Raw genomic sequence first — 27,760 nt, 5'->3', positions numbered from 1 at the left:
TTAATAAAATAGATTTCAAAGCTACAAGGATGCAAGGGTAAAAGGATTAATGTAACAATAAGAGATCTTAACACCCAGATACATAAGACACATAATGAGATTTAGATTCAACGAGACAACAAATTGATAAGATATCCAGGACTTGAACTCAGAGCCAGAACAAATAAACACAACAGAGGTCTACATTTTAAACACATAAAATATGCATTAACCACTTTAAACACTCAAAATATTGATCGGCCATTATTGAAACCTATTTTAGGAATGAAGTAATATTCCTTTTTCCCTCTTTTTCTTTTTTTCCCCTTCTTTTTCTCTTTTTCCCCCCCAAAAAAAAGAAGATGACACTTCAAAGGATTTAAGTGAAGAGTGTATAATGAAGATTATTTGTGAAGATGTGGGCTCAGGTGAGAAACACCCCGAGACCAGAAACAGCAGAAGCCCTAGTGCCTGCTGAAGGGCAAGACCAGGGTGAGCTCCTACCCACAGTGTCTGGTGAGAGCCAGAGTCCTGACAAAGGGATGGGGCCGACTGGCACTTGGAAAGTGTCCTGAGGTCTTAGTGAACTGACATTTCCTCTTCTCTTCCCCAGGATCTCAGATTTCTTAAAAAAAATCCTATAGAAATCCAAGTTAGTTAAAAAACAGCAACAAAAAAAAAAAAAAAAAAGAGAGAAGAGGATGGCATGGCGGAGAGGGACTGCAGGGAGGGCTTGTTTCAGCAGGTGGCCAGGGAAAGTCTCCTGGAAGATGGGAGAGGTTTTTTTGGTTTTTGAGACAGGGTCTTGCTCTGTTATCCAGGCTGGAGTGCAGTGGCACTATCATAGCTTACTGCAGCCTTGACTTCCGGGATCAAACGATCTTCCCACCTCAGCCTTCCAAGTAGCCGGGACTACAGATGCATGCCACTGCACCTGGCTAATTTTTTTTATTTTTAGTAGAGATGAGGTCTTGCTGTATTGTCCAGGCTGGTCTTCTTTTTTTTGGAGATGAGTCTCACCCTGTCACCCAGCAGGCTGGAGTGCAGTGGCTCAATTTTGGCTCACTGCAACCTCCACCTCCTGGGTTCAAGTGATTCTCCTGCCTCAGCCTCCAGGGTAGCTGGGCTTACAGGTGCTCACCACCATGCCTGGCTTATTTATTTCCTTATTTTTTGTAGAGACGTGGTTTTGCCATGTTGGCCAGGCTGGACTTGAACTCCTGATCTCAAGTGATCCTTCCACCTTGGCCTCCCAAAGTGCTGGGATTGCAGGGGTGAGCCAGTGCGCCTGCTGCCATGGGGGAGGGTTTTACTGAGACCTGAATGAGGTGTATGAGGAGGGTGGCCCAGGAGAAAAGGCCGGGGAAGATCATGCTCATTCAGTGGTTTCAAGCTTGAGCTCACATCAGCAGCACCAGCATCTGGTCAAACAAACTCCAGCTCCACCCCAGAGTCTCTGATTCAGTGGGTCCGGGGTGGGCCCCAGGACCACACTTTGAGAACTAATGCCCCCAGCCCTGAAGTGGGCATGAATTTGATGTGTTTGAGCAGGGGAAATAATGAGTGAATAAATGAATGAATAAAATGAATTCTGGCCTCACGGAGAGCAAGGACAGGGCAGCCACCCGCAGTGAGGGCCCAGGTCTGGTGAAGAAAAGGCTGCCTTCCCTGTGGGTTGGCTCCCATTCGTATCCCCATCCTGCCCCCAGCCCCTGCCCTTCTCTCCAGCCACTTCCCAACACTGCCCCAGAAGCTCCTCCATCAGTCCCTCTCACCTTCTTTCCAAGTGCTCCAGGCTCACCCTAGGGGAGGCAATGGGGTTCAAGAGCAAGGTCAGAGCCATTGGAGCATGGCCCGGACCCCAGGCCTCTTGTTCCTCAGGTAGAAGTGGCACTGATGACCCATGCCTAGGGCCAGCCCAGAGACCCCCGAATGCTGCAGAAAGGTGGGGATGACAGTCTTGAACTCCACTTCTGAGCCACTCACTCCCAAGCTCAACAACCCTGGGCAAGGCACTCTTCTTCAAAGTGGGGGTGACTCCTGCAGTCCCAGAGGGTTTTGGAGGACGAAGCACTGGCTAAGCAAGCTCTTTCCCATCCTTCCTCCTCAGGCCAGGGGCTCTGTCTCCGGCAGGGAGGACCACAGTCTGCCTCCCCACCCAGGCCCTGCCCAAGGAGGGCAGAAAAGAAAGAGCTGACATCTGCAGAGGGCTGGACAAGCTAACATGGTGGAAAACTACATCCACATAAAAACCCACACATGGATGCTGACAGCAGCTTTACCCAAAACTGCCAAAACCTGGAAGCAGTGAACATGTCCTTCAGTAGGTGAGTGGGTAAATAAACTGTGGCTGATCATTAAATAAATAATAAATCCAGACACCGACAATTGAAATGGAGTCTCGCTCTGTCACCCAGGCTGGAGTTCAGAGGCACAATCTTGGCTCACTGCAACCTCACGAGCAACTTCCACCTCCCCGGTTCAGGTGATTCTCCTGCCTCAGTCTCCCGAGTAGCTGGGACTACAGGCGTGTGCCACCACACCCGGCTAATTATTGCATTTTTAATAGAGACGGGGTATTGCCATATTGGCCAGGCTGGTCTTGAACTCCTAACCTCGTGATCTGCCTGCCTCAGCCTCCCAAAGTGCTGGGATTATAGGCAGGATCCACCGTGCCCGGCCAGACATGGACTATTATTCAGTGCTAAAAAAGAATGAGCTGTCAAGCCATGAAAAGACATGGAGGAAATGTCAATGTGTATTACTAAGTGAAAGAAGCTGATCTGATAAGGCCACTCACTGTGTGATTCTGACTAGATGACACTTTGGGAAAGGCAAAATTATGGAGATAGTGAAAAAAAATCAGTGGTGGCCGGGTACAGTGGCTCACGCCTCTAATCCCAGCACTTTGGAAGGCTGAGGCGAGTGGATCACCTGAGGTAAGGAGTTTGAGACCAGCCATGACCAACATGGTGAAACCCTCTCTCTACTAAAAATACAAAATTAGCCGGGTGTGGTGGTGGGCACCTGTAATCCCAGCTGCTTGGGAGGCTGAGGCAGAATTGCTTGAACCTGGGAGGTGGAAGTTGCAGTGAACTGACACTGCACCATTGCAATCCAGCCTGGGCAACAAACACAAGACTCCATCTCAAAAAAAAGAAAAAAGATCAGTGGTGTCAGGGGCTAGGAAGAAGGAGGGCTGTTCACGCAGATAACAGAATGTTTAGAGCAGGGTAAATACTCCATGACACGACAGTGGTGGATACTACAGCAAGAGTGAATCCTAATGTAAACTACGGCGTCCGGTGATGCTGATCTGCTGGGCAGGTGCAACAGCTGTAACAAGTCGGGGCTGTTCATAGCAGGGGAGGGGGTGCATGGGCCAGGGCAGGAGCATATGGAAACTCTGTACTTTCTGTTCTGTTTTGCTGTGAAACAAAAATTCTTCTAAAAATAGAATCTGTTTGGGCCAGGTGTGGTGGCTCATACCTGTAATCCCAGCACTTTGGGAGGCTGAGGCAGGCAGATCACCTGAGGTCAGGAGTTCAAGACCAGCCTGGCCAACATGTCAAACCCCATCTCTCCTAAAAATACAAAAAATTACCTGGGTGTGATGGTGCATGCCTGCAGTCCCAGCTCCTTGGGAGGCTGAGACAGAATTGCTTGAACTCAGGTGGTAGGGGTTGCAGTGAGCCATGATTGTGCTACTGCATTCCAGCCTGCGTGACAGTGAGACTCTGTCTCAAAAAAATAAAAAATAAAGGAAAATCTATTTGAAACTAAAAACCTTCCTAACATGTTTTATGATTCAACCCTTTCATCTGTGTGAAAAAGGCAGGAAACGTTTACTGTGCCCTCATAGAACAGATGAGTAAACTGAGGCCCAGAGAGATGCAGTAACTTGTCCAAGGTCTGGGAATTTGGTCTCCTGACTCTGCTGCCTTGACTTCATTGCAGGTGTGGGGGGCAAGAGAAAGGAAGTGGTCGTGGGGGAATCCATCCCACAAGATCTGGGGAGGGGCATGGGGAATGAGGAGCACTCACCTTGGGCCCTGGGGATCCCTTCTGGCCCTGGAATGAGAGAAGGTGTTAAATGTCATACTGGAGGCTGTTCCTGCGCCTGTCCTTCTTAGCATCCTGGCTTTGTAAAAGGGGACACCAATCCCGGAAAGTAGGAGGCAGGGTTGTTGTCAGAAGCAGGCTGGAGCTGCCACCCTGGGCCTGACTCCTCAAGCCTGGGACAGCTTCTGCGTTAGGACTCAGGCGGTGGCAAGTGGACTGTGGCCTCTGCACAGGAATGTGGAGCTACTGGAATTCCGCCTGGGCTGGTGCCTTGCCTGGCGGGGGGAGGGGAAGGTGCACACACATGCAGACATGTACACGCAGAGGCACGCACATACATGCACACACACACACACACACACGACCTTGCTGTCGGCATGTGTGAGAAAGGGGCTACCGGGTCTGGCAACCACAGTCCTACCAGCCCAGGCCTCTGGAATGCCCTGAATACTGACCATCTCGCCATCTTGTCCCGGCTCTCCTTTGGGGCCCTGAGGAAGTGTAAGGGGACAGTAATGAGGGATGCAGGTTGTCACCCTGAACTGAGCCCAATCTCAGGCCAGACCCCAGGCTGGGGCTCTAAGTACATTATTTCATTTTATCCTTGCCAAACCAGAAGAGTGGGTATCACTATCCCCACTCCTCAGATGAGAATGTTAGGCTCAGGAAGCCACTGGCCTGGCATGACAAGTAATGAATGAGCCAACTGAGCAGCTGTCCTGGGGGGACCTGGCAGCAGTGTGGTGGGGGGACCCATCTGACTGGGGGGTACCCTGGTGGCAGTCTGGTGGTGGCATGGGCTCCACACTGGAGGGAAGGACAGGCTGGAGTTTCTGGGTTAGGGAAGGGGTGGCAGGATGGGGCCTGGCCTCCAGGCTCTGGAGACCCTGGGAGGAAAGCTGAAGCTGAGATACTACTGGGGGAGAAGGGGGTAGGGGCTGATAAAGGTCTGCAGAGACAGTGCCCACATAAGCATCTCAGGCTCAGAGTCGAGTCAGGATTGGAACTGGGATTGCAACTAAGGTCAGGTTAGGGTCTCTGGGTCTATTTGAGGTTAGAGTTGGGCTTGGAGTCAGGGTCAGAGTCTGTAGAGGTCAGACTTAGGGTCTGAATTGAGGGTGTAGATCAGGATTTGGGAATGAGTTTGAAGTCAGAGACCCAGTTAGTGTCAGATTTAAGGTTCCATTCGGGTAAGGGTCTGGGTTGAGATTAGGGCTGGGTTTGGGTCTGGGGTCAGCAGCAGGATCTGAATTGAGGTTGGATCTTGGTTGGAGTTAGGGCCCTGGTTAAGTGTCTGGATTGGGGTTAAGGCTGTCGTGGGGTCTGCACTAGAGATGGGGATGGGGTTGGGGCTGGTTCTGGAATCAGGGTTTGAGGTTTTGATCAAGTCCTGGGAGGTCCAACTCCAAGCCCTCTCTTACCGCTGGGCCTTGTGCTCCCCTGGGGCCATCTTTCCCAGTGTCACCAGGAGGGCCCCGGGCCCCAGGAGGTCCAGGGGGCCCTGGGGGCCCAGCAGCTCCATCTTGCCCTTGGTCTCCCTGGAAGAGATGGGGCTTGGCATGACTCTGAGTGGGAGGGGGTCCAGCCTCCAGAGAGAGGCTCCCTCAGACAGGCAGCCCCACCCCATCCCCTTCCCCAGCCCTTGGGGCAGGCTCAAAGGGGAAGGCATTGTTATTGGGCCTCTTGCCACTTCTTGGGGACTGCATGAAGGAACAGGTCCCCTTACCTTGGTGTAAGAGGCCCTACAGGATTTTTTACATGCCATGTACCAGCTCTCTAGCACCTGAAAGCCCAGATACGGTGTTTAGGCAAGAGATGGCACATGCTAGATGTGGGAGAAAGCATGTGTGCCCAGCTGCCCCCCTTTGTAGAATGGGGACTGAGTGTCTCCTGAAGGACCTTCCTGGTTGGTCAACTCCCACTTCATTTTAAGTATGGAGGTGCACTCTTGGGCATTTATCCTTGTTCACAGCTGCTTAATTAGTAACAGCTCCAAACTGGAAACCAATCCAAAAGTCTTTCGGTAGGTGGAAGGTTAAGGAGCTGGGGTACATCCACATCATGGAACACAACTCAGCAATCAACTAAAAGGAACAGGCCATGACACATGCAGCACCTCAGATGCATCTCAAGAGGATTATGCTGAGTGCAAAAGTCCATCTCAAAAGCTTAATATTGTGTGGTTGTATCTACATAACACTCTTGACATGGCAAACTTATAGAGATGGAGAACCCATAATGGTTACCAGGCATTAGGGATGAGGATGAAGGCGACTGTAACTACAAAAGAACAGCATGAGGGACCTTTGTGTACTTACACAAATCTACAAGTGTGTTAAAATTGCATAGAACTAAACACACAAACAAGTGTGTGTATAGCTGGGGGCATCTGAATGAGGTCGGTGGATCGTGTCAATGTTAATTTCCTGTTGTGAGACTGTACTACAGAGGTGCAAGATGTTACCACTGGGGGAGACTGGAGGAAGGGTACACAGGTGTTATTTACTACAACCACATGTAAATCTACAATTATCTCAAAATAAAATTAAAAAAAAGGATGATGAAGGGCCACACAGTTTCTCTCATACAGCACTAAATCCCCACCTTTAGAACCTGATGTTAGTACTGGGTCAGACCTCAGGCAGCCAGAGCCCCACCTCATGGCCCAACCCAAAAGGAAGGAAGATCACTGCAACTGGCACCTACCACTGCCCCAGTGGGGTCTACCCTGCACCGGCACAGGACACAGGAGTGAAGAACACCAGGTCATGATGCCAGTGGCTCCCGACCTTCTTGTAACAAAGAAAGGAAGACCTAGCACTAAGCTAGCAATGATATCCTGAAGATAATTAAAAAAAATTTTTTTTTTAATTGAAGACAGAGTCTCTCTTGCTCTGTCGCCTAGGCTGGAATGCAGTGGCACAATCTTGGCTCACTGCAATCTCCACCTCCTGGGTTCAATTGATTCTCCTGCCTCAGCCTCCCGAGTAGGTGGAATTATTATTATTATTATTTGTATTTTGAGTACAGATGGGGTTTCACCATGTTGGCCAGGCTTGTTCAAACTCCTGACCTCAAGTGAGCCACCCGCCTCGGCCTCCTAAAGTGCTGGGATTACAGGTGTGAGCCACTGCGCCTGGCCGAAGATGATCTTATTCAACCTTTGTGATGAATGGGCCAGGGCACTGTTATTGTCCCTTTTTTTTTTTTTTGAGACGGAGTTTCGCTCTTGTTACCCAGGCTGGAGTGCAATGGCGCAATCTCGGCTCACCGCAACATCCGCCTCCTGGGTTCAGGCAATTCTCCTGCCTCAGCCTCCCGAGTAGCTGGGATTACAGGCACGCACCACCGTGCCCAGCTAATTTTTTGTATTTTTAGTAGAGACGGGGTTTCACCATGTTGACCAGGATGGTCCCGATCTGCTGACCTCGTGATCCACCCGCCTCGGCCTCCCAAAGTGCTGGGATTACAGGCTTGAGCCACCGCGCCCGGCCTATTGTCCCATTTTACAGATGGAATGGCTGGGGTTGGGGGGTGGTCAGAGGGTCACTTGCCCAGGGTTACAGAGCGAGGGAAGGCAGAGCTTCCTCTCACTGCCAAGGCAAATGGTCCCTTTGAGATACTTCTTTTCATCCCCAGACGTTCCCTGATCTGAAATAGCTCACCTCTTTAGCAAACTGCATGTAACACAAATTCCCTTGCTTTCCCAATTTAAAAATCAGCAGAAGCTCTCAACACCCACTACTCAGGTCTTCCCGTGGGTCTGGAATGGCCAGGGTCCTGATCAAAATGTTATAGCTCCAGTCAAAAGGCAAGAAAACTGATAGTCTGGTTAGGTCACCAGGCATGGGTGGTGATGGTGGTGGATAATTCCTGTTTTACTTTGCACTGAATCAGGTAGAATTTGAAGATACTCCCTTAGCTCCCCACTGCTCCTTTTATAATGGGCCTTGGGCTGGGAACTACTGGCCTGGACTCTACTTATTAAGGCAGTAAATGGGCCCGACACTGGAGCAGGTCCTGGGAGAGGCTCTTAGGCTCTTTCTTGGCCAGCCTGCCTGGTCCTCCCTCAGGGATTGGATGGCTGAGGTCTAACCCCACAAATGTGGGGTGAGTTGGGGGCAACACAGCAAGCCATCAGGCCCAGACCCCCACTTAGCCAGTCTACCTTGAGGATCCGGCGATTGTACAGGTGATGGTCTCTGCTTATAAAACCCGGATTGAGCCGTGGGAAAACCATCTAGTCAGCAGATACGTTGTGTGGTCAGAAAGGCAGGAAGGTGATTTCAAAAACCAAAAGGCTTTTGACACCTGGAGGCAAAGCCACTTAACCAATCCCAGAGAAAGGCAGTTAGGTAATCAGGTGTGTAGACTCCTTCTTCAAGGATGGCTGCTTACCAGCTGGGCACCCACTAGCATCCACGCCACCTGCAGCCATGTGATGGCACCATCACTGGGGGCTCCCAGCCGGGCTGCCTACAACCTCCTGAGGGAGCCTAACCCTAACCCAGTGGCCATGAGAGATAATGGCAATTGAAGTCTTATGCCACTACCTTTTTTTTTTTTTTGAGATGGAGTCTCACTCTTGTTGCCTAGGCTAGAGTGCAGTGGTGTGAGATCTTGGCTCACAGCAACCTCTGCCTCCCAGGTTCCAGCAATTCTCTTGCCTCAGCCTCCTGAGTAGCTGGGACCACAGGCATGAACCACCATGCCCAGTTAATTTTTGTATCTTTAGTAGAGATGGGGTTTCACCATGTTGGTCAGGCTGGTCTCGAACTCCTGACCTCAGGTGATCCGCCTGCCTCGACCTCTCCAAGTGTTAGGATTACAGGCATGAGCCACCACGCCCAGCCATTAAGCCACTAAAAAAAAGTGTATGTGTGTGTGTGTGTGTGTGTTGGGGGGTGGTGTCCTGATGACTGGGACACTGGGACCATAGGGAGGGTATTCATGAGGAGGGTGGGGGGCTTGGGAGGAGATCCACTCTTCCATGACCCCTGGGCCTCAGGACTTGTAGTCTGTTGAGGAGAGGGCGTCCCCTTTTGGAATATCAGCTCCACACACCCACCAGGAAGGAAGCAAAAGGATTTTTCTCAGCAGCCAGAATTCAGCACGAGCGCCCTTTCTTTGACTGCAGAGCAATCTCATCAGATTCATGTGGCTGGCACAGAGCAGCTGTGTCCTCGGGGCTTGGCCTGGCCAGCCCCCTTCCCTGTTCCTGCTCACAACTCAGAACTGTGGAGGTGCAGGGCAGGCGCCCTCCGCCAGGCCGAACCACAAGCTGCAGCCCCACTCTCTGCACTGCCGCTTCCACTACCTTTTCACTCCCACGACAACCTCTTGGGGTGGGGGCTGTCACCCCACTCACAGTTGAAGAAACTGAGTCTCAGAGGGCAAAGTGACTTGTTCAGGGTCACTCAGCTGGCAGGTGGCAGAGCTGAGCTTTGAGCTCAGTTCTGCTGACCCCAGAGCCTTCCCGCTTTTTGGGGGGCCACCTGCCCTCAGGACAGTCAGTCTCCAGTCTGGGTCAAGTGCCAGCCCCACTGTCTGGCATCCACAGCGAGAAGCATGAAGACCTGGACATCTCCCAGAGACTCTCCACCTGTCCAGGAGGTGGCAGCCTCCTAGCCCAGGTGCCTGGGTGCTATGGGTGGGGAAGAAGGGCTGCCTTATGGCCTCTTTCTGTGATGAGCTGCAGGGAGCCGGGACCCAGAAGCAGCACCAGTTATGCCTTATTATTAAACAAAACAAGCCGTGTGGACAGTGAGGGAGGTCATGCCTTGTTCTTACCCGGGGGCCGAAGTCTCCTGGTGCACCCTAGGAACAAGAGACAGGGAGATGTGTCAGCACTGCTTTCATCATTTCTTCACGTTTCCCATCAAGCATCTGCTCAGTGCTTCACAGACAGGGGCTGACTTCATTCTAACGAAAATAGCAGGCAGACTCTATTTTTATTTCCATTTCCAATGAGGAAACAGACACAGTGAGGCCACTTAACCTGTGCAAGGTTACACAGCCAGGAGATCCAGGGCTTGAAACCAGGTGTTCCCTTAACTAGGGTCAGCCCTGGCCATTTGAGGCCCTGGACATTGTAGAGCAGACAGCCCCTCCCACTGTGTCCTCTAGAAGGGACAGTAATGAGTTAACGTTGCTTTCCACTGCCCAGTTTTGGGGCAGTGCATTAAGCAGCAATAGACACCAAGACACCGGTTCTCTCTGGTTTCAAAGCCCCTGATGGAATCACTTCTATGACGCGGTGGCATCAGCCAAGGCCAGGGGGAAGGTAATCAGGACACCTACCAACTGCGCTAGTCTGTCATCATTGAGGAGAACATTGAGACCATGACCTCATGAAATCCCTCTTGCGGCTCTGTGAGACTGGGTCTTAATTTACAAATGGGGAAACTGAGGCCCACAGAGCCCAACAACTTGGCCTAGGCCACACAAAGGCCCATCTGCAGATCTCAACTCCCATCTCCAAAGTCCGGGTCAGGGGTGGACATGGTCCAGCCGTGGGGGGCACCCAGCTGGCCCTGGCACAATCAGGCCTGCTCTGATCCCTCCCCAGGTTTTACCATGGGTAACACAGTTCTCTTCTGTTCCCTTCTGAGGCACTGGCTGTCCCCATTTTCTAGGGGATTTTAGTGCCTGATGCCAGGGAAGCCTTTCACCCAAGGGGCTGCAGAGATAGCTCTCTGCCATGCCTCCGTGAGGGGTATCCTCCCCACAGAGAATCCCACCAACAGCCCTCGTTCAATCCCCAGCCCTCTTGGCACCCCCTCTTCACCATGAAGTTCTCTGGACACTCGTTATTCTGGGCACACTGGGCCTCTGAGTTGGGTTATGCTTTGGTCCCAGGAGAACTCAGACTCAACTCTCCGGGCAGGCTATATTGTCAAATGTAAGCCTTGGAACCATTTTAGAAGGTAGGCATTGCGATTCCCACCTTATAGATGGGGAAACTGAGGTTCTAGGAGGGGCTGTGACGTGCTCGAGGGCACCCTGGAACCGGGCTTCAGACGCAGATTCTGGCCTCCTTCACCTGCCTACTGCATCTGCACAGCTTCTGGCATCACTTACCTTTTCCCCTTTTGGGCCAGGAAGTCCCTAGAGAAGGAAGGTGGAGAAAGAACAGGCCTGAGTGAGGGGCCTAGGCTGGTCCCCCTTCCGGCTTCCCTATACTTCTGAGGGCAGAAGGGCCCGTGATGCTGAGCAGAGCTGTGGCCGGCTGAGTGGAAAATCACCACGAGCTGTCAGCCCTCAATGAGAGCTGCCCTGGCTGGTAGAAGGAAGCTCCACAACTCAGTCCTCAGCCTGAGGGAGAGGGGGAACTTGGGGGTGACCAGCAAGGGCCCACTGGCATCCTTGCAGCAGAGAAAGGGGCACATGCACTGGCCACTCCTCCCAGAGGGCACACATGGTCCCCTACTGCTCAGCACCTGCCCTGTCGATGTCAGTGGGAGACCACTGCCATCTTTCTGGAATCTACAAGGCAGGCAGTAGACAGAGATTTTTCTCTCAGAGGCATTCTTTTCTTTTTTCTTTCTTATTTCTCCAAAAAAAAAAAAAGCATTCTCTTCTTTAATGGAAGGAGCTCCTTAGAGTATGGGCTCCATCTGGTCATCCCTATATGAGTCATCCACCCATCCATCCATCCATCCATCCATCCATCCATCCATCCACCCAACCATCCATCCACCCACCCACCCACCCACCTATCCATTCACCAATCCATTCATCCATCCATCCACTCACCCACCCACCCATCCACCCATTCATTTTCTGTCCATCCATCCATCCATCCATCCATCTGCCCACCCATTCACTCACCAATCCATTCATCCACCCATCTATCTAGCCATCATCCATCCATCCACCTCAAATTACTTATTTAATTGTACTCATGTCTCCCTGCATGTTCTGCCCATCTGCTGAGGATGCCTGGGACCACAGGCTCCTGGCACAGATGTTGAGAACTCAGCTTGATGCCCGCTAGGGCAGTCTTGAGAATGTAGTGAGGACACCGTGCCTGGGGCCTGCTGGGAGGGTCTCGCATTCTTTGAGGGCTGACTAGACCCCAGGGACTGTGCTGTCCACAGTTCTCCATAGGCCCACGGCATCCCTATGCTGGGGGCGGGGGGTGTTCATGCACACACTTGACAGACAAGAAGCCTCAGGCTTGGGAGGTGAGGAGGCCTCCCCTTGGTCACCATCAGCAGGTGGTGGAGCTAGACTTAAACTCAAGTCTGACACCCAAAATGCTTCTCTCTGTGCTGAACCAAGTTCCCAGTGGCTGCTTCCCTCCAGTGCCCAGCAGTCACTCCCAGCTCCATAGTGGCAGCTCCAGCCCAGGACCACCTGGAATTGCCCTGTCATTACTTACAGGCTTGCCATCCAGACCCAGGGGTCCCTGGAAAACAACAGAGAGAGAGAGAACACAGGTTACACATGGGGACGGCCCTTCCTCTACGTCTTAGGACCCCGGTGCATTATTCAGTAAGAAGCAAACAAAGCCTGCCGGAGCCCAGGGTCTGGGTTCAGTCCATGTGGCCTGGGGCTGGGGGAGGGGGAGGGAAAAGGCATCTGTGTGTTGTCTGCTGCCCAGAATCCCCATCCATGGGGTCTGGGTGGGCTGCTGGGGTGGGCATGTGACAGAATTCCCTCTGCCACGGTGATGGGGTCAGCGATGAGCCTGAGACCCAAACCGAGCCATGAGCATCTTGCCTGGGACTTAACGGTGGGGATTTAGGGGAAAAGGGCTCTTTTCTCCTGACAGGCCTAAGCCTGGAGCTCCCAGGGGCCACCATGTGGCTTGAGAAAAAGCCAACAGAGAGGAAAGTAGAGCTGAGAGACAGAGAGAAAGCCAGGGGTGAGGGCCTGGAGCTAAACTACCCCTGGATGTCAGTTTGTGAGCTAATCAATACTTTCATCTTTCCTTTATTAAGCCAGCTTGAATTGAGTTCCTGTCATTTGTAACTGGCAGAGCCTTGAAGGCTCTTTGAGCTTCCTGCACTGCTGTAGCCTCTGCAGACAAAAGTAAAGCTGGAGAGAAGCCAAATTACACCAGGGTGCATCCAGAGGGTGGGGGCACTCAGGGACCTTCAGGTCCCCTGCAGAGTCTGCAAAGGGCCAGATACACACATCCCTTCACCTGTCCATCCACCACCCACTCAACAAAGCCTCACCTAGCTCCCCTCTGTGTGGAAGTGGTGAGGAATCCGGTTGGTAGGGACGCTGGGACCAGGGCTGCCTGGTCTCTGCCAGCCCCCATCTCCGCCCCACCACTGTCCCCTCATCCCCACATACATTTCACTCTTGGCCCCAGCAATGACGCACAAAGCTCCACACTTCTGAACCTTTGCACACACTGCCTACCTGCTGGCACATCCTTCCCTTCTTTGTCCATCTTTAGCTCAGATGCTTCCTCTTCCAGAAAGCCTTCTAGGGTTCTCTCCTTCCCAGAGTCAGGCCATCTGTCCCTGTTCCCACCACATGTATTCTAACTGTTGCATGTGACATGACCTGTTGTTAATGTGGGGTCTACACAACTCTTCCCTTGTACAGTGAGGAAAAGGGTCTAATCCCTGTGCCTCTGAATCTCCAGCCTGTGCCTGGAAAATTTGTGCAAAATCAAAGCAAGGAAGTCGAGTGAGAACGATAATGCTGTAAATGCACACACTGCACAGTAGAAAGGCGGGGCGGAGAGCTGGAGGCTGTGCCAGCTTCCAGCCAGCAGGGTGCACTGTGGGGACAGCAACGTTGGCGATTAGGACCTAACGAGTGTGTGCATGTGGTAGGGGGATGGCCCTGTAGGCAAGAGAGCAGCCTGTCCAAGGCAGGAGGGAGGACCCTGTGGGCGGCGGAGGAGCAGAGGGGCAGCGCGGGTCTCAGGCCTCTCTTCAGCCTCCAACCTGTGGCTTTCATGCAGCCTTCGCTCAGGGCTGTCCTGGCCTCTCCAGGCTTCCACTGGTTGAGGATGGACTCCCAGGCCCAGCATCAGGTCCTCTGTGGCTAGGGCCAACTTCCGCCATTTGGTCACTCTGCGCCCCCATCCATCCCCGAGCTTTCTGGCTTCCTTTCCATCTTCATCTCTTGGCTCTCTGTTCTCTCTGCCTGGAGTGCTTTCCCTGCATCTCCACCTGGTGGGAGGCGGCTTGTCCCCTGGGATGGCCTCCTGCTCTGGGAAGCCTTTTTTGGCCCCCGGCTCTGAACATAGCTGGGAGCTGGCCCCCACCTGCCAGGTAGGAGGTAAGTTGCTGGCTTCCTTGGCTCAGCCTCCAGACTGCCTCGGGTGGAGACGGCCCATCTGCTGATTCCCAGATGGTGTGAAAATGGCCACTCCACATGGGGCTCACAGCCAGGGCCTCGCTGATGGAAGGAAAACAGGGCACTTCTAAAAACTGGTGTTTAAGTGCTTCTGGCCACCAGTCTCACGGTCGCTGAGAGTTTGGCCATCAGAGTGATGGCCTGGGGACAACTGGGGTCCCAGGAGAGAGAGAGTGAGGCCATTCCAAAGTCTTGAGAGTTCAGGCCCTGGGGGACCCAGGTCAGGGCCTCAGCCCCCATCACAGGTGCAGTTCTAGCCCTTGCCACAAGCCTCCCAGGAGCTGCCCTAGCTGGACAGTGTCCTCTTGCCAGCTCTGGCTATGCTGATCCCGGGGTCCGCACCTTAGGCCTTCTGCACTCCACAGGCCACTAAATTGGGCCCTGTCCCTTGTCCAGCTAGCCCCCACCCAGGCCCTGCTGGGTGTCCTCAGGGACATGTCCCCCTGGGCATCCCCACCCTAGACTCCTCCCTGGGCCTGACCCCACACACATGGGGGCTGGTCCTTCCTGGTCTCTTCAGGGAGCTCCTCCTGGCCCCCACTCAGTCTTAATCACACAGCAACCCTATACAGTAGGTGTCATCATCTCCATCTTACAGAGAAGGAAACTGAGGCCTAGTGAGGGGAAGACCTTGCCTAGAGCCATGCAGCTGGAACAGGTCTGGGCCCCACATCTCCATCCCTGCTGAGGCGCTGTCTGGCCTCCTGGCCATGCTCTCCTGTTGTAAGCCTTGCATGCCTCTGTTAAACCCTCCATGCTCCCAAGGCCCCTGGATGTGAAACACACAGAACCACAGGGCTCTGCCTTTCTAGAAGCGCCTGTGGAAGGGAGCCCAGGCTGTCCCTTGGCCTCAACCTCAGAGAGAGCATCTCAGTGCTGCTGGCTGTTTCTGGAAAAGTCCGCCTGACCGGACCTTATAGTGGCCACAGGCCTCCTGAGCTGGATGCTGCCCTCTGCCAACCTAAGACTGTTCCTGAGGGGTCACTGATGGTGCTGCCTTGGTCCCCGAGGCTTCTTTCTGATGTGTGAGAAGCCCCATCTGTGACAGAAAACCAATTTTCCCACCAAAGGCCCTGCCTGTATGGGTGATCACAGAGCCCTGGGAGTTTTTACAAGTGAATACACTTTGTAACTTCCCAATAGAGGCAGAGGGTGTGGGGTGTGCAGTGCTCTTGGGAGCTCCCACCGCGGGCTGAAGGGAAGTCAATTCCAATTCCCAGAAGCCAAGCCTGGAGCTGAGGTTGAGCAGATGTCCATGCCGGCACCGAAGTTCCCTGTGTGAAAACTGATGGAGCAGACGGGACTGGGCCAGCCCCTGGGAGAGAGCCAACCCACAGCCAGGATGACACCTGGGCAAGAAAACCATCCCCAGGCCCCCGAGCTCTCTGTATGGGGCAGTGGCTGACCTGGGAGAGGTTGCTGGGTGGGTGTGGTCACTGAGGAGGGGACTCCAAGGTTGGCAAGGAAGGAGCAGCTGGCTTTGCCGTCAGATGTACCTGCCTGGCTTGGGGATGTGATTCTGACCTCTCCTCCTGTCCTGGGGACAGTTGGGCTGTCTGGGAGACCGTGGCTGTGAATCTCCAGGAGATGGACCTTGCCCACAATTACTCTCCAGAATACCTTTCCCAAACTGGTGCCCCACAGCACACTGCTCTGCAGGGTGCCAACAGGCTTGCCTGGAGACAGGGATTCCACAGTTGAGTAAGTTTGAGAAGCACTGAGTTACACTCTGCGGAACAGATTTCTTTCCTGCAGGCTGTCTGAGCCGTCATTCTACTTTGAGGGTGTTTAAAAGGACAGCACTCCTTCCACCCCTGCAGTGGGCTCAGGGGACTCAGCCTCGATGGACTCAGGGCCTGGCTGGGTCTTAGCAAAGCAACTGAGGTGTGAGACTGTGCAGACCGTCTACAAACTAGGTGTTTCTACCATGGAGCGGGGGCGGCTCTGGGTGTTCTTGAGAGGAGGACAAACATCTCAGGGAAGGGCCTGGGGCTAGTCTGAATGGAGCCAAGGAAAACATGGGGTGGGGGCGTGGTCAGGCTGGACAAAGGCAGGGCAGGGCAAGTGTCTGAGTGTTCAAGCCCAAGTCAAGTCCTTCTGAGCAGAACGAGGGCTGTTCTGAGCAGCTGGACAGTCTGGAAGGGCACAGCCCCACACTGGACAGGGGGATGCCCTGGGTGGTGGTGGTGGGTGGTCTCTCCTATCCAGGCAGCCCTTCCTCACCCCAGACAACAGGGCACCGGCCATCAGCTGCCCCATTCATCTCCCTGCATCTCCCACAGATGGAGTGGGAAGGAAGGTAGCTCGGGGAGGTTTACCAGCAACTCACAGAGTGAAGGCCAGGGGTTGGCCTTGCAGGGCCCGGGTTCAAATCCCTCCTCTGAGCCTCAGCTTCCTCATCTACAGAAGCCACAGCAATGTGCCTGGAGATGTTCATGACTGTCCAGCTCCCTCCCCTGTCTGATCAAAGCCCTTGACTCCACCAAAGGTTTTCAACGCCTTCTGCCCTCTGAGAAACCCCACAGCTGTTTACAAGCATCGGTTCTGCTTTAAATCACTCTTTCCCCCTGGAGATCAGCTGGGTTCCAGGGTGTTTCTGGATGTGTGAAAAACGAACAAAGCTCTGGGCTGCACATGAGTAGCGGACGAGGTGGCCAGCTGTTCCAGAGCAAGGCAAGATGGGCAGCCCCCTGCCCCTAGTGCTGCCTCAGTCCCTTGCCTTGCTCCGGGACCGGCTGTCCTTGACCTCAGTTTCCTCATTTGTGAAATGCAAGTCATGCCATTCTCCTCTCAAATGACAAGTTCAAGTTGGGTCCCAGGTCAGTGTCCTTTGTTTCCCAGACCAATGCAAGATGCGAGGCCTCATGGGCAAGCAGACACTGGGTTAGGGTCTGTCCTGGCCCTGGGGGACAGTTCTGGGAGTTACCTGTGTGTGGCCTTCCAAGGGGCCAGCAGTAGAACCCTGGGCAGTGCCGCTGGTGGCACCTGTGAAGTTGGGGCTTTGCTCTCTTCCTCCCTTGGCCTGTTAAGTATTTCCTAAGCCAAGTTCACAGAGCCATCTTTTGAGCCATATTAACAAGTGTTGAAACTATCCCTATAAACTTTATAAAATTAATTAGGGAAGAAGGGAGGGGAGGAACAAAAATAAACAAGCTGCAGCACGCTCAGCATCATCATGAGGTCAGTGTGCTCCCTGACCCGTTCCTCAGAACTGTTTTCCTGCTGCCTCAGAATTGTGCAGATTCTCTTACAGGGTCATGGTTCTCCTTAATTGCTCTGTAGACAGCAATTTGAATGTAAAAAATTAAGTTTTCCCTTTGAGATATTCTTTCAAATCCTGTACACTAGTGAAACTACAAAGTCAGCTGGTCTGAAGGATTCCATGGGGGCTGATTCACTGAAGAATGCAGTCTCCACATCATGTTGATTTCATCTCCCTTGCCCTGACCAATCAATAACCTCAATTTTCCAGCCCCTCACCCTCCATGATCCCCTTAAACACCCGGGCCCAGAACTCCTCAGGGAGATGGATTTGAGGGTCTCCTCCATCTCATTGCTGGATGACCTGCAATCATTATACTCTTTCTCTGCAGCAAACCCTGCTGTCTCGGTGTAATTGGCCTTGTACTATGCAGGCAATTGAACCTTGTGGTCCTAAAACCATGTGGCTAAAGAGGGGAGGTTTCCTAGTGAAGTGCATTTGGGATGTGGAGTGTGGTGGCTCCATCCTTGGAGTGTCTTGATGCTCATCAGCCAGAAACCCTGTGCTGACCCTGTTACTCCATGTCAGGGAAAGGTCCAGGGCTGGCCCTGTCCTCCTCCTGACTATGGCCCAGCCCTCCCCAAGATCGTCCCCAGCATCTGCTGAACTGAACCAAATGAATAAACTGGTCACGTTTAGATGCAGACAGGAGTAAATGCTCAAATCAGCCAGAGCTGGGTGCCTGTCTTGCTTTCTGGTTGTAATTAATGCTGATGGCTCCTGTCAGGGAATGGAGCCCTCAAAATGTACTAAGACAAGGCCCCTGGAAGAAGGGCTTACCAGGATTACCAGGCCAGGGCCTAGTAATTATGCCCCAGATGTTGACAATTCATCAAATTACAAGGCTGGTGGGGCCTGAGGTCCCAGTCTGGGAAGTGCACATTCCTGCGTGAAGGTTCCCTGAGCCTCCTCCCAGCCCTCATTAGGGCTGGCTGGTGGATGAGGGGTGGGTGGGCAGCCCCTCTCACGGCAGGTCAGCTCCATATGGTTCTGATTTCTCAGCCTAGGCTCTTTGTACACACGTGAGCTGCAGCAAGAGTGTCTGGGGCTTAGCAATTTCCCAAATTCAAATTCTTTGTGCTAGGGAAAGGAAGAAATGACCCTCAAACTTAGGTTCAGTCCAGCTGCTGCTAGTGCCCTGAGGGTGGCACAATATTCCTCCGGGAGCACTTCTTCCCGGGATCGAGGGCATTTTGTAGAGTGGGCTCTGTAGTGACCTTTGCACCTCAACTCAGCAAACTGTAGGAGCTTGAGCTGGGTAGGGTCCCAAGGGCTTGCAGCAAGGCCAGGGTCTCGCCCCTCATGTGCTACTCGGCCTTGCTTGGGCTTCCTCCCTCTGTGCTGGTCATCTGTAATGTGAGGGGCTGAAATTGCTCAACGTCTTTCCTGGAGCCAGGTTTTATTTGACGTGTGCAGTTAAAAGAACCCAGGGAGGGCATGATTTGCTCATGTGAATTCCAGCACTTTGGAAGGCCAAGGCAGGAGGATCGCTTGGGCTCAGGATTTTAAGACCAAACTGGGCAACATAGTGAGAGTCCATCTCTTAAAAAAAAAAAGGGGTTGGGTGTAGTGGCCCATGCCTGTAGTCCCAGCTACTTAGGAGGCTGAGGTGGGAGGACTGCTTACATCCTGGAGTTTGAGGCTGCAGTGAGCTATGATGGCACCACTACACTCCAGCCTGGGTGACAGACTGAGACCTTGTCTCAAACAAAAACAAAGAACCCAAAACCAACTGAACTAGTCACAACATTGAAAAATTGCAACTTTTTACATAAACATCCAGAGTTTGGGCTTTGCTTGAAAAGTTGGGAGATCTCACAGACCCTGGCCCACAGGCTCCACCCTTCCCTGTGGTCTCACACCTGGCTTGCTGCCCACAGCAAGGTGACTTGCCAGCTCTACAGGGCACCTGAGTTTTTAACTAGGAGATTTTCTAGGGCCCTTTCAGCTCTATGATGCTGTAAGGCTGTGAAACCAGCTGGCTTCTATTTTAGGGAGAGGGCCCGAGTGATGCCCGAGTGTACTGGAAGTAATTACACGTATGTCCATGTCACACATCATGGCTAGCAGAGGCGGTGTTTACAGCACTCTGTCTTTGAACTGCTGAAATGGCACATTTGCTGGTGACTGGTGGGGAGACACGATTACCCTAACAGGTATCAGAAAATATTGTTCCTCATTAGGGTGATGGAGAGGAAAGAATTTGACTTTCATGGGGTGAAGGAGGATGGAGGATGGGACAAGCAGGCCAGGATGTGTCTTCCTGAGCTGCTGGGATCACCAGCTCAGGCACAGTGGGCTGGTCTGGCGGAAGGAAGTCTGGAGGAACACACGTTCAGCTCATTTTGGTGGCAGCCGTGGATGGGGTGGAAACGTGGAGTAGGAAGCAGCAGCTGACCGGAAGGGCAACCGTCACTGAAGGGTGACCGCCACAGCATGGAGACAGCTCGAAGCACACACTGAGGCTGCTGTCACTCGGCCCCATCTTGTGGCCCCTGGACCACGCCCAGCCGATCTCTGCCCTCCTGCCCCACCCTTGGCCGGCCGGGGCTGCCCTCATGGTTGCTTTCCCTGCCTCCCTAATAGCTGCCCCCTAGGCTGCAGGTGGGCCCTCTTTGGTTTCCACAGACAATTGTCACCCACTGGTAAAGAATTGGTTGAAACGCTTAAAAATGCAAACATTTTGTGTAGAATTTGGATTTCCAGCTTCTCTGGAAATATTGGAAGATATGGTACTGGTGACTCTGCATGGGCAGAATTGCACCCCAATGGGGCAGGTACCCCTCATTCACCCCAGGCCCTGCCGTTTTCTCTGTTCTCCTGCACCCAACCAGCCTCACCTATTTTCTCACCTGCTGGCCCCTGCAGGCATCAGTGAGCCAGTGAGCCCGTGTCCTTCCTGTTGACCGCCTTCCTCTGGCTGCTGTAGCATCTGGCGCACCTCATCTACTGCACTCAGGGCAAAGCCATTCCCCTGGCCTGGCATTCAAAGACAGCCTCTTCTCCTAAGCACTTCCTTCCAGTTTCCCACTTAGACTCACTGCTTTGTCTTCCTGCCGCCTTTCCTCCCAGTGACCAGCCCCAAAGCTCCAGTGCCCACCAGATGCCCTTCCCGACCAGTGGATGTTCAGCCTTGGCTTGCACACCCCCAGTGATGTGGAACTCACTGCTTCCTGGGCAGACTGATGGGTTTGCAAAGATTTGGTTTAAGCCCGGTGGCTCTTCTCAGGCTAGACCCTCCACCTTGCTGCGCCTGGCTCAACTGTGCTCAGAATCTCCATGTGGCCAAGATGAGGCCTCAGGCTCCAGCCTAGGGTGGGCTCTCAACTTGGCCTGGTGGGGCTGTAGGCCCCTTTGTCCAGCCACCTGGGGTGGAACAAAAGGTAGCCATTCCTCAAGGTTGGATGCTTCAGGGCCAAGGGCTTCTCACCTCCCCTTACACCCTTACCAACCTGGCCCATCTTGGGTGTACCCTCTGCCTGGATGTTCCCCTGAAGCTCCCACTGTCAGCGTCTTCTTCGCCTTCTGACTTCGACTCACACCTTCCTTTCTCAAGGTGGTGCCGCTGAGCCCCCACCAGGCCAGGTCTGGGTTACAGGAGCTCTGCTTCCTAGCCCTGGCTACGATGCACAGTGAAGCTGGAATTTGTGGGAGTGTTTTGTTCTCTCTGCCACTCAACCACAGGCTCCAAGTCGGGAGGGACCCCCTGGATGTGCGTCCTGCTATGGTATCCCAAATGCCCAAGCGCCTTGTGCATAATGAGAACACAGTAAATACCTGCTGAATGGATCAACCGTGAATGAACATCTATCCCACTGGCTTGGGTGCCTGGCCAGGGAACACTAGAGGGCACTCTTGACCTGCCGAAGGGGTCGCCAGCCCTGGCAGACTCCTGCCCTAGGGCCACAGCCTGGGAGGTCAGCCAGGATGCTGGCCATTGAGGATTTTGGCTCCCAATGGGGAGCCTTGAGCCTCACAGGCTCCCCCTGCTGGCTTTGGCAGCAGTCAGGGTAGTGGGAACGGTCCCTGAACCCAGTCTATGTGCCCAACTCTGAGCCTCTCCTGAGGTCTACTTGGCTCCCCCAACAGTTGAAGTGGGTAAGGCTTGGAGGGGTTAGGGACGTGCCATTCTGTCTCCATGGCATGGACTGGACATGGTGCCAGTCCTGCGTCCTGGGCGGGGCAGCTTCATACCCAAATCACTGCTTTCTCTTTAGTCCCTTTGCTTTGAAGACCTGGGCTTGCGTCAATGACCTTGTGCAGGTCTGTCTGTGAATATGTTCTTCCAAGTCACGGGTTGAGGGTTCTGTGAGGGTGCTCTGTTGCCTGGGGAAGCGGGAGGTGTTCCAGCCAGTGACCACGCTGCAAATATGTCACAGACAAACTGGCAAAGTGCAGGACCAACCCCCTCTGCTGGGCCCCCCGCGCTGCTGTCCCTGCTAAGTCACCTCCCAGAGCTAGGTGTGGACAGGAGGCACCTGGGCCGCTGCTAGGAAGATGCAAAAATCTACAGCAGACACAGGAGGTATCTGGGAGCCAAGGGCGGAGCAGTAGCTCCGGCCCCACTGACCTGGAGTGGCTGCCTCCTGTTGCTGGGCTGCCCCACATGGGACACTCCTAGGGACACTGGGGACAGTGCTGGACCAAGACAAGGGGCTGGACTCAAGAAATCTGCCCTGTGCTGGCTCAGGGTCCCAGGAAGAACAGCCAGCACGGTGGCCCTGGTTGCATCTCCCTGAGGTTCCAGTCTGGGGGCTGTTATCGGGGACTCTGGGGTCTGCTTTCATCCTGTCCCAGCTCCACTAGAATCTGGGGATTGGCGGGCTGGCACTGTAGGGGTCAGATGAAAATGAGATGGAGGATGCTGAAATCTAAAAACAGATGAATTTGGGATATTACAGATGAATCATTTAACGAATTACATTTTTACAATCAAAGCTGTTTTTGAACTTTGAGAGTGCAAGACAGCATGTGAACGTGCGGTGCTCCGTGGGTCTTTTTTGTTCACTTGATTAATTCCAAACAGTCTATCTACGTTCTTCATTTCAAAATTGGTCCCAGGCCAAGGCCCCCTCTCATAGACCACATTTCAGCCCAGAGCTCTCGCAGTCCCCTGGGGGCTCCCAGGAATGAGGCCGGAGATGAAGTGCAGCCCCTGCTCCCTCGACTCCAGAGGGGCTTGGACACAGCGCTCTGGGGCCCAGGAGGTGCGGTGTGTGCAGTTCTGGTTCTGCTCAGAGCTGACCTGCAGCGCCTGCCAGCCCCCGTTTCTCGGTCATTCAGGCTTCACCAGCAAATCAGTACAACCGCCTCCTACCTGCACCCCTTCCTCTAGTCTCTGCCCTGTAGCCAGGGAGGCCTTTTCTACTTTTTAATAATTGATTGATTTAAATTTTTACTTTTTAAAAGAGATGGAGTTTCGGCCAGGAATGGCAGCTCATGCCTCTAATCCTAGCACTTTGGGAGGCTGATTGGGGGTCAGATTGCCTGAGCTCAGGAGTTTGAGACCAGCCTGGGCAACATGACAAAACCTCATCTCTACTAAAAATACAAAAAGTTAGCCAGGTGTGGTGGTGGGCACTTGTAATCCTAGCTACTTGGGAGGCTGAGGCGTGAGAATCACTTGAACCTGGGAGGCAAAGTTTGCAGTGAGCCGAGAAGCTGAGATTATGTCACTGCACTCCTGCCTGGGAGACAAATCAAGACTCCATCTCAAAAAAAAACAAAAAACAAAAAACAGAGAGATGGAGTTTTGTCGTATTGCCCAGGCTGCTCTCGAAATTCTGGGCTCAAGTGATCCTCCTGCCTTGGCCTCCCGCGGTGCTGGAATTCCAGGCATGAGCCACTGCCAAAAGCTTTCCTTTTCTTTGTTGTTGTTGTTTTGCTTTGTTTTTGAGACAATCTTGCTCTGTTGCCCAGGCTGGAGTGCAGTGGTACAATCTCGGCTCACTGCAATCTTCGCCTCTTGGGTTCGAACGATTCTCATGTTTCAGCCACCCAAGTAGCTGTGATTACAAGCATCCACCATCATGCTTGGCTAATTTTTATATTTTTAGTAGAGATGGGGTATCACCATGCTGGTCGGCTGGTCTCAAACTCCTAGCCTCAAGTGATCTGTCCGCCTTAGCCTCCCAAAATACTGGGATCACAGGCGTGACCCACCACGGCTGGCCTACAGAGGCCTTTTCCATACACAAATATGTCCAAGTGATTAAGGGGCTTCTGTGGGCTCCAAGCTCTTCTGCTGGGTGGGTGAGGGGCTCTCCACTCTCTGGGCCACTCAGTATCACCTTCCCTGGTTTCCCTACCCCATGCCTGGCACATGGGACCACATCTCTCCTCCTGCCCCTCACGCCTCCATGCAGGACTCACCGTGCTGTGATGGTGCTGTGTGAAATGCTTTCCTCCTGCCAAACTCCTACTCATCTCTCAGGCCACCTCAAATGTCCTTCTTCTGTGTGGCCTCCCGAGGTCCCAGGTGGAACTAGCTTCTCCTTCCTCTGTAATACATCTGTATGCATTACAGCTCTACCCACTGTACTATAAACATCTCTAAGGGAGAATTTCATGCTCAACTGGGGGACAGTGGGCAGGATGAGTGAGCGACAGGCCTCCCTTTGTGCTCAGAATCCCAACAGGCCCAGAAAGCAGCTTAAGCAGCTCACAGGCCAAATTGGCAGGGACTTCTGAGCACTTGCTGAGTGGGACGTGTGGTTCCAAGGTCCTTACGGACCTCATCTCCTCCCCTCAAATCACACAGGTGGGAGGCGGAGACCTTGTGCTCCATTCTGTGCATGGGGAAATGAGATGTGCCGAGGCTGAGTGATTTGCCTGGATTAACACAGGCCTCTGGAGGTGGGAGAATCCAGGGGATTCCAGAGGTCGGCGAGGTAGAATGGCAGGTGGTGGGAATGGCAGGGCCCTAGGGGGTCTTCAGGGGTGGAAGCCAGCTCCACGTGCTTGCCACTGTGAGGTGTGGAGATGAGGAATGCTCACTCTACTCTTCTGTTTCTCAATCTGCAGAATGGGCACGAGTACTAATCTTTAGGGATGGAATGTGATTTGAAACTGGGAAGCACAGCACTGATCTGATTCCTGATGCTTTCATCCAGGCCAAGCCTCAGATTCTGCAAGTGTGGCTGCACTCCCTGCTCCGTCCAGCTGCTCCTCTGCAGGGATGCCCTGGACAGTGAAATGGAACTGGGCATCTCATCACCAGGGGAAGAATGAGAAACTCTTCCTAATGTCTAATAAGGGCTATGACATGGAGGTACAAATGAGGAATAGGAGAGGAAGTGAAATGAAGAAATGAACTTGTAAGTTTCAGTTAGACTTCGTTTTTGTTTTTCTTTTTTTGGAAAGCATCCTAATACTGTGATACTGGAGGTGGAATATAGTATTTGGGAAGGGAGTGGCAGGGCTGGATATAGACCGGGGTGAGCAGGAGAAACCAAACCTCCACTCCAAGTACTTTTTCTTGGGCTGGTCCAAGAAGCACTCTCTAGCCAACACGCAGACCATCCTGGCCCCAGCCCTGCAACTGTAGATGGCTTGAGAGGCTGGCTGGTCCATGTGAGGGAGTGGGGTCACACAGCCTGGGTGCTAATCCAGACTTTGGCACACAAGCAGGCTGTGTGTCTCAGCTAGGTCCTGTCACCCTCTGAGCTCAGATTTCTCATCTGTCAGGTAGGGCTGAAACCACCAGCCTCCCATGGTGAGATGGCATGCATGAGTGTGCACCCAGCAAGCACTAAATACTTGCACCTGCTTCCCTGGCACACTGGAAGGACTTTGGGAGATGAAGGGTCCAGTCTTTTCTTCTCTGTTCCCAAAGGAAGCATCAGGGGTGGGGGGATCTCAGACCCTGTGGCAGTCTATCTCTGGGGATGTGATTTCTATAAACACAGAGTCAGGTTCTATCCCCCAGCCCTCACCTGTCACGGTTCTACTTGGTGCAGCTCTGGGAGACCTCTTTGGCTTCCCCTTGTATCGTTTCCCTGTCACCTGCTCACCCACTCCTGCTCCTGCCACACTGTGAGTGTACTGAACACACAAAGCTGGCTTCAACTACATGCCCTATGAACTTGCTTTTTCCACTAGCCGGATCTTCCCCAAAATCTCTGCAGCTTTTTCATCATTTAAATCTCAGTTCAAATGTCATTTTCCTCAAGAGTCTTCTGATTATTTAATCCAAATTATCCCTGTCCCTTCACCCACCAACACTCTCATCATATCCTTAAGCACATCACACCACATCTAAGAAATATTTAAACAGCCTCTGAATGTGTAAAACAAACCAGAAAGTCCCTAAAACTTCATGTTAAGAGTTAGGACCATCAAACTACCAAAGGAGGAAAAGTCAACATTATGACATTAGGAGACGATGAGAAAGTCTAATGTTTTCTGTGTAAAAGTTAAAGTTTAGACAAGATTAAGCCCTGCATGAGTGACAGGTGGTTTCATCTTAGTCAGAAGCCACAGTTTAGAGAAGAAAAAGGGCTTGTGATAAACAAGATACCTCCAGGAAGATCACACTGAGCTTCTAATTATTCATTCCTCTCTATCCCATGGCAAGTTTCCTTTCCTACATTGTTCTCCAAAGACTGTGACTGGGCCTGATCCATCTTTGTGCCACCCCAGTGCTCAGCACAGGGTATGACACCCACCAGATTTGTTGAACTGAGCCAAGCCACCTATTTATGAGATGGCAAAATCACTTCATCAATATAAATACTAATTACTACCCCAAAGTGCAAGAGTGCTGCACTCAGGGTCCTCTACAGGTTCAGCCTTTGATTTGAAATGCTCTGAGTTAAGAATTATCCCTATGCTGCTAATTCCATGATGCCTTCTGTCCCTGGACCCACGGAGATCCAAAAACTCTTAAACACGGGTGATTTCCTCTTTAAACTATGCCTGCAATTCCAATCTTTACCACTAGGTGACAGAATTATACAACCCGTATCAAAACTAGTTTAATCTCTGACTACTTCTAGTTAAAATATGCCCTAAATTAAAACAATATTCATACATATATGCATATATTTTAAAACTTATATTGGCATAGTTTTACAAGTGTAATACCCACAGGTGGCCAGCATTTGGGAAAATATGCAGCATTTATTTATTGTTGGTGGGAATGTAAATTAGTATAGTCTCCTGGAGGGCAATTTGGTAATAAATACAGGCTTATCTCCATGATTATCTCCTTAGAATAAATAACTAAAAGTGGAGTTGCGGCACCAAAGGGTTTGCACATGTTATTTATTCTAAGGAGATAATCATGGAAATAAGCCTGTATTTATTCCCAGGATGTTGACTTTAAGGGTGAAAAATTATCAATATAAATAATTTAACTTTGAGACTAGTTAAATAAATGATATACAGGATCAAATATGATGCAGTCAGTACATTCTCTAAGGATTTTTAATGATGTGGAAATGTCTTACAATATATTTAGTGAAAAAAATAGTACAAAAATTATGTCCAATGTAATTGTACTTTAGATTATGAGACTGACGTGCTGCCTGCCGTGCTAAGAAGGCACTTGTAATTCTATTTTAAAAACGATACATATGAAAGCAAACTTGCAGGTAAGAAATGCTAGACCCACCACCAACATCTTGAGAGGACTTATCTGTGAGGAGCAGAATTAGAGATGAATGCTTTTTCCTTCTTTGTGTTTTTCTCTATTGTCCATGTTTTACAATAAACATGCTTTTTGTTGTAATCAGAAGAGGTTGTCAGCGAAACCTTGGGAGCGGAGAGGACAGCCCAGCCTCTGTGCATGGGGGGCATGGACAGGGCAAGCAGCACCCCTGTTGCCTCTGACTTTCTTGAGTCCACAACCTGCTGCACAGATGTGGGTGTCTCCTATGCCATGTGTCCTCCAGCCACTCCCATCAGGTCCACATACAAACCTGGCTTCAGCTGAGGGAGCCAGCCTGAGTTAACCCAGAAAAGCAGCTGACGGTCTCCACCATTGCCCCCTGCCAAACTGTATTCTTGCTCTTAGGAAGTGGTAAGTTTCTGACACAAAGAGAGGGGGTGGGGGGTGGGGGGAGAGTCCTCCTTGAGGCTGGTCCTGAAGTTTACTAAGCTACAAAAAAAACCCTCCTTTTTCTAAAATTG

The 27,760-nt window shown here is 52.1% G+C and overlaps 1 protein-coding gene across 1 annotated transcript in view; it reads right to left on the bottom strand.

Moving 5' to 3' along the window:
* COL23A1 (collagen type XXIII alpha 1 chain) overlaps positions 1 to 27,760 on the bottom strand; it is a 360,915-nt gene that overhangs the window by 25,563 nt on the left and 307,592 nt on the right. The window contains exons 6-12 of the mRNA XM_035290689.3: positions 12,425 to 12,451; positions 11,122 to 11,148; positions 9,832 to 9,858; positions 5,463 to 5,579; positions 4,497 to 4,532; positions 4,024 to 4,050; positions 1,755 to 1,781 (exon numbers count right to left, since the gene is read on the bottom strand). Coding sequence (XP_035146580.1) covers positions 1,755 to 1,781; positions 4,024 to 4,050; positions 4,497 to 4,532; positions 5,463 to 5,579; positions 9,832 to 9,858; positions 11,122 to 11,148; positions 12,425 to 12,451 — 288 coding nt within the window. The remainder of the gene's footprint in view (positions 1 to 1,754; positions 1,782 to 4,023; positions 4,051 to 4,496; positions 4,533 to 5,462; positions 5,580 to 9,831; positions 9,859 to 11,121; positions 11,149 to 12,424; positions 12,452 to 27,760) is intronic.

Source organism: Callithrix jacchus, chromosome 2, assembly GCF_049354715.1.
Source record: "Callithrix jacchus isolate 240 chromosome 2, calJac240_pri, whole genome shotgun sequence".
Classification (NCBI taxonomy): domain Eukaryota; kingdom Metazoa; phylum Chordata; class Mammalia; order Primates; family Cebidae; genus Callithrix; species Callithrix jacchus.
This window is presented reverse-complemented; position numbering and strand designations above follow the sequence as displayed.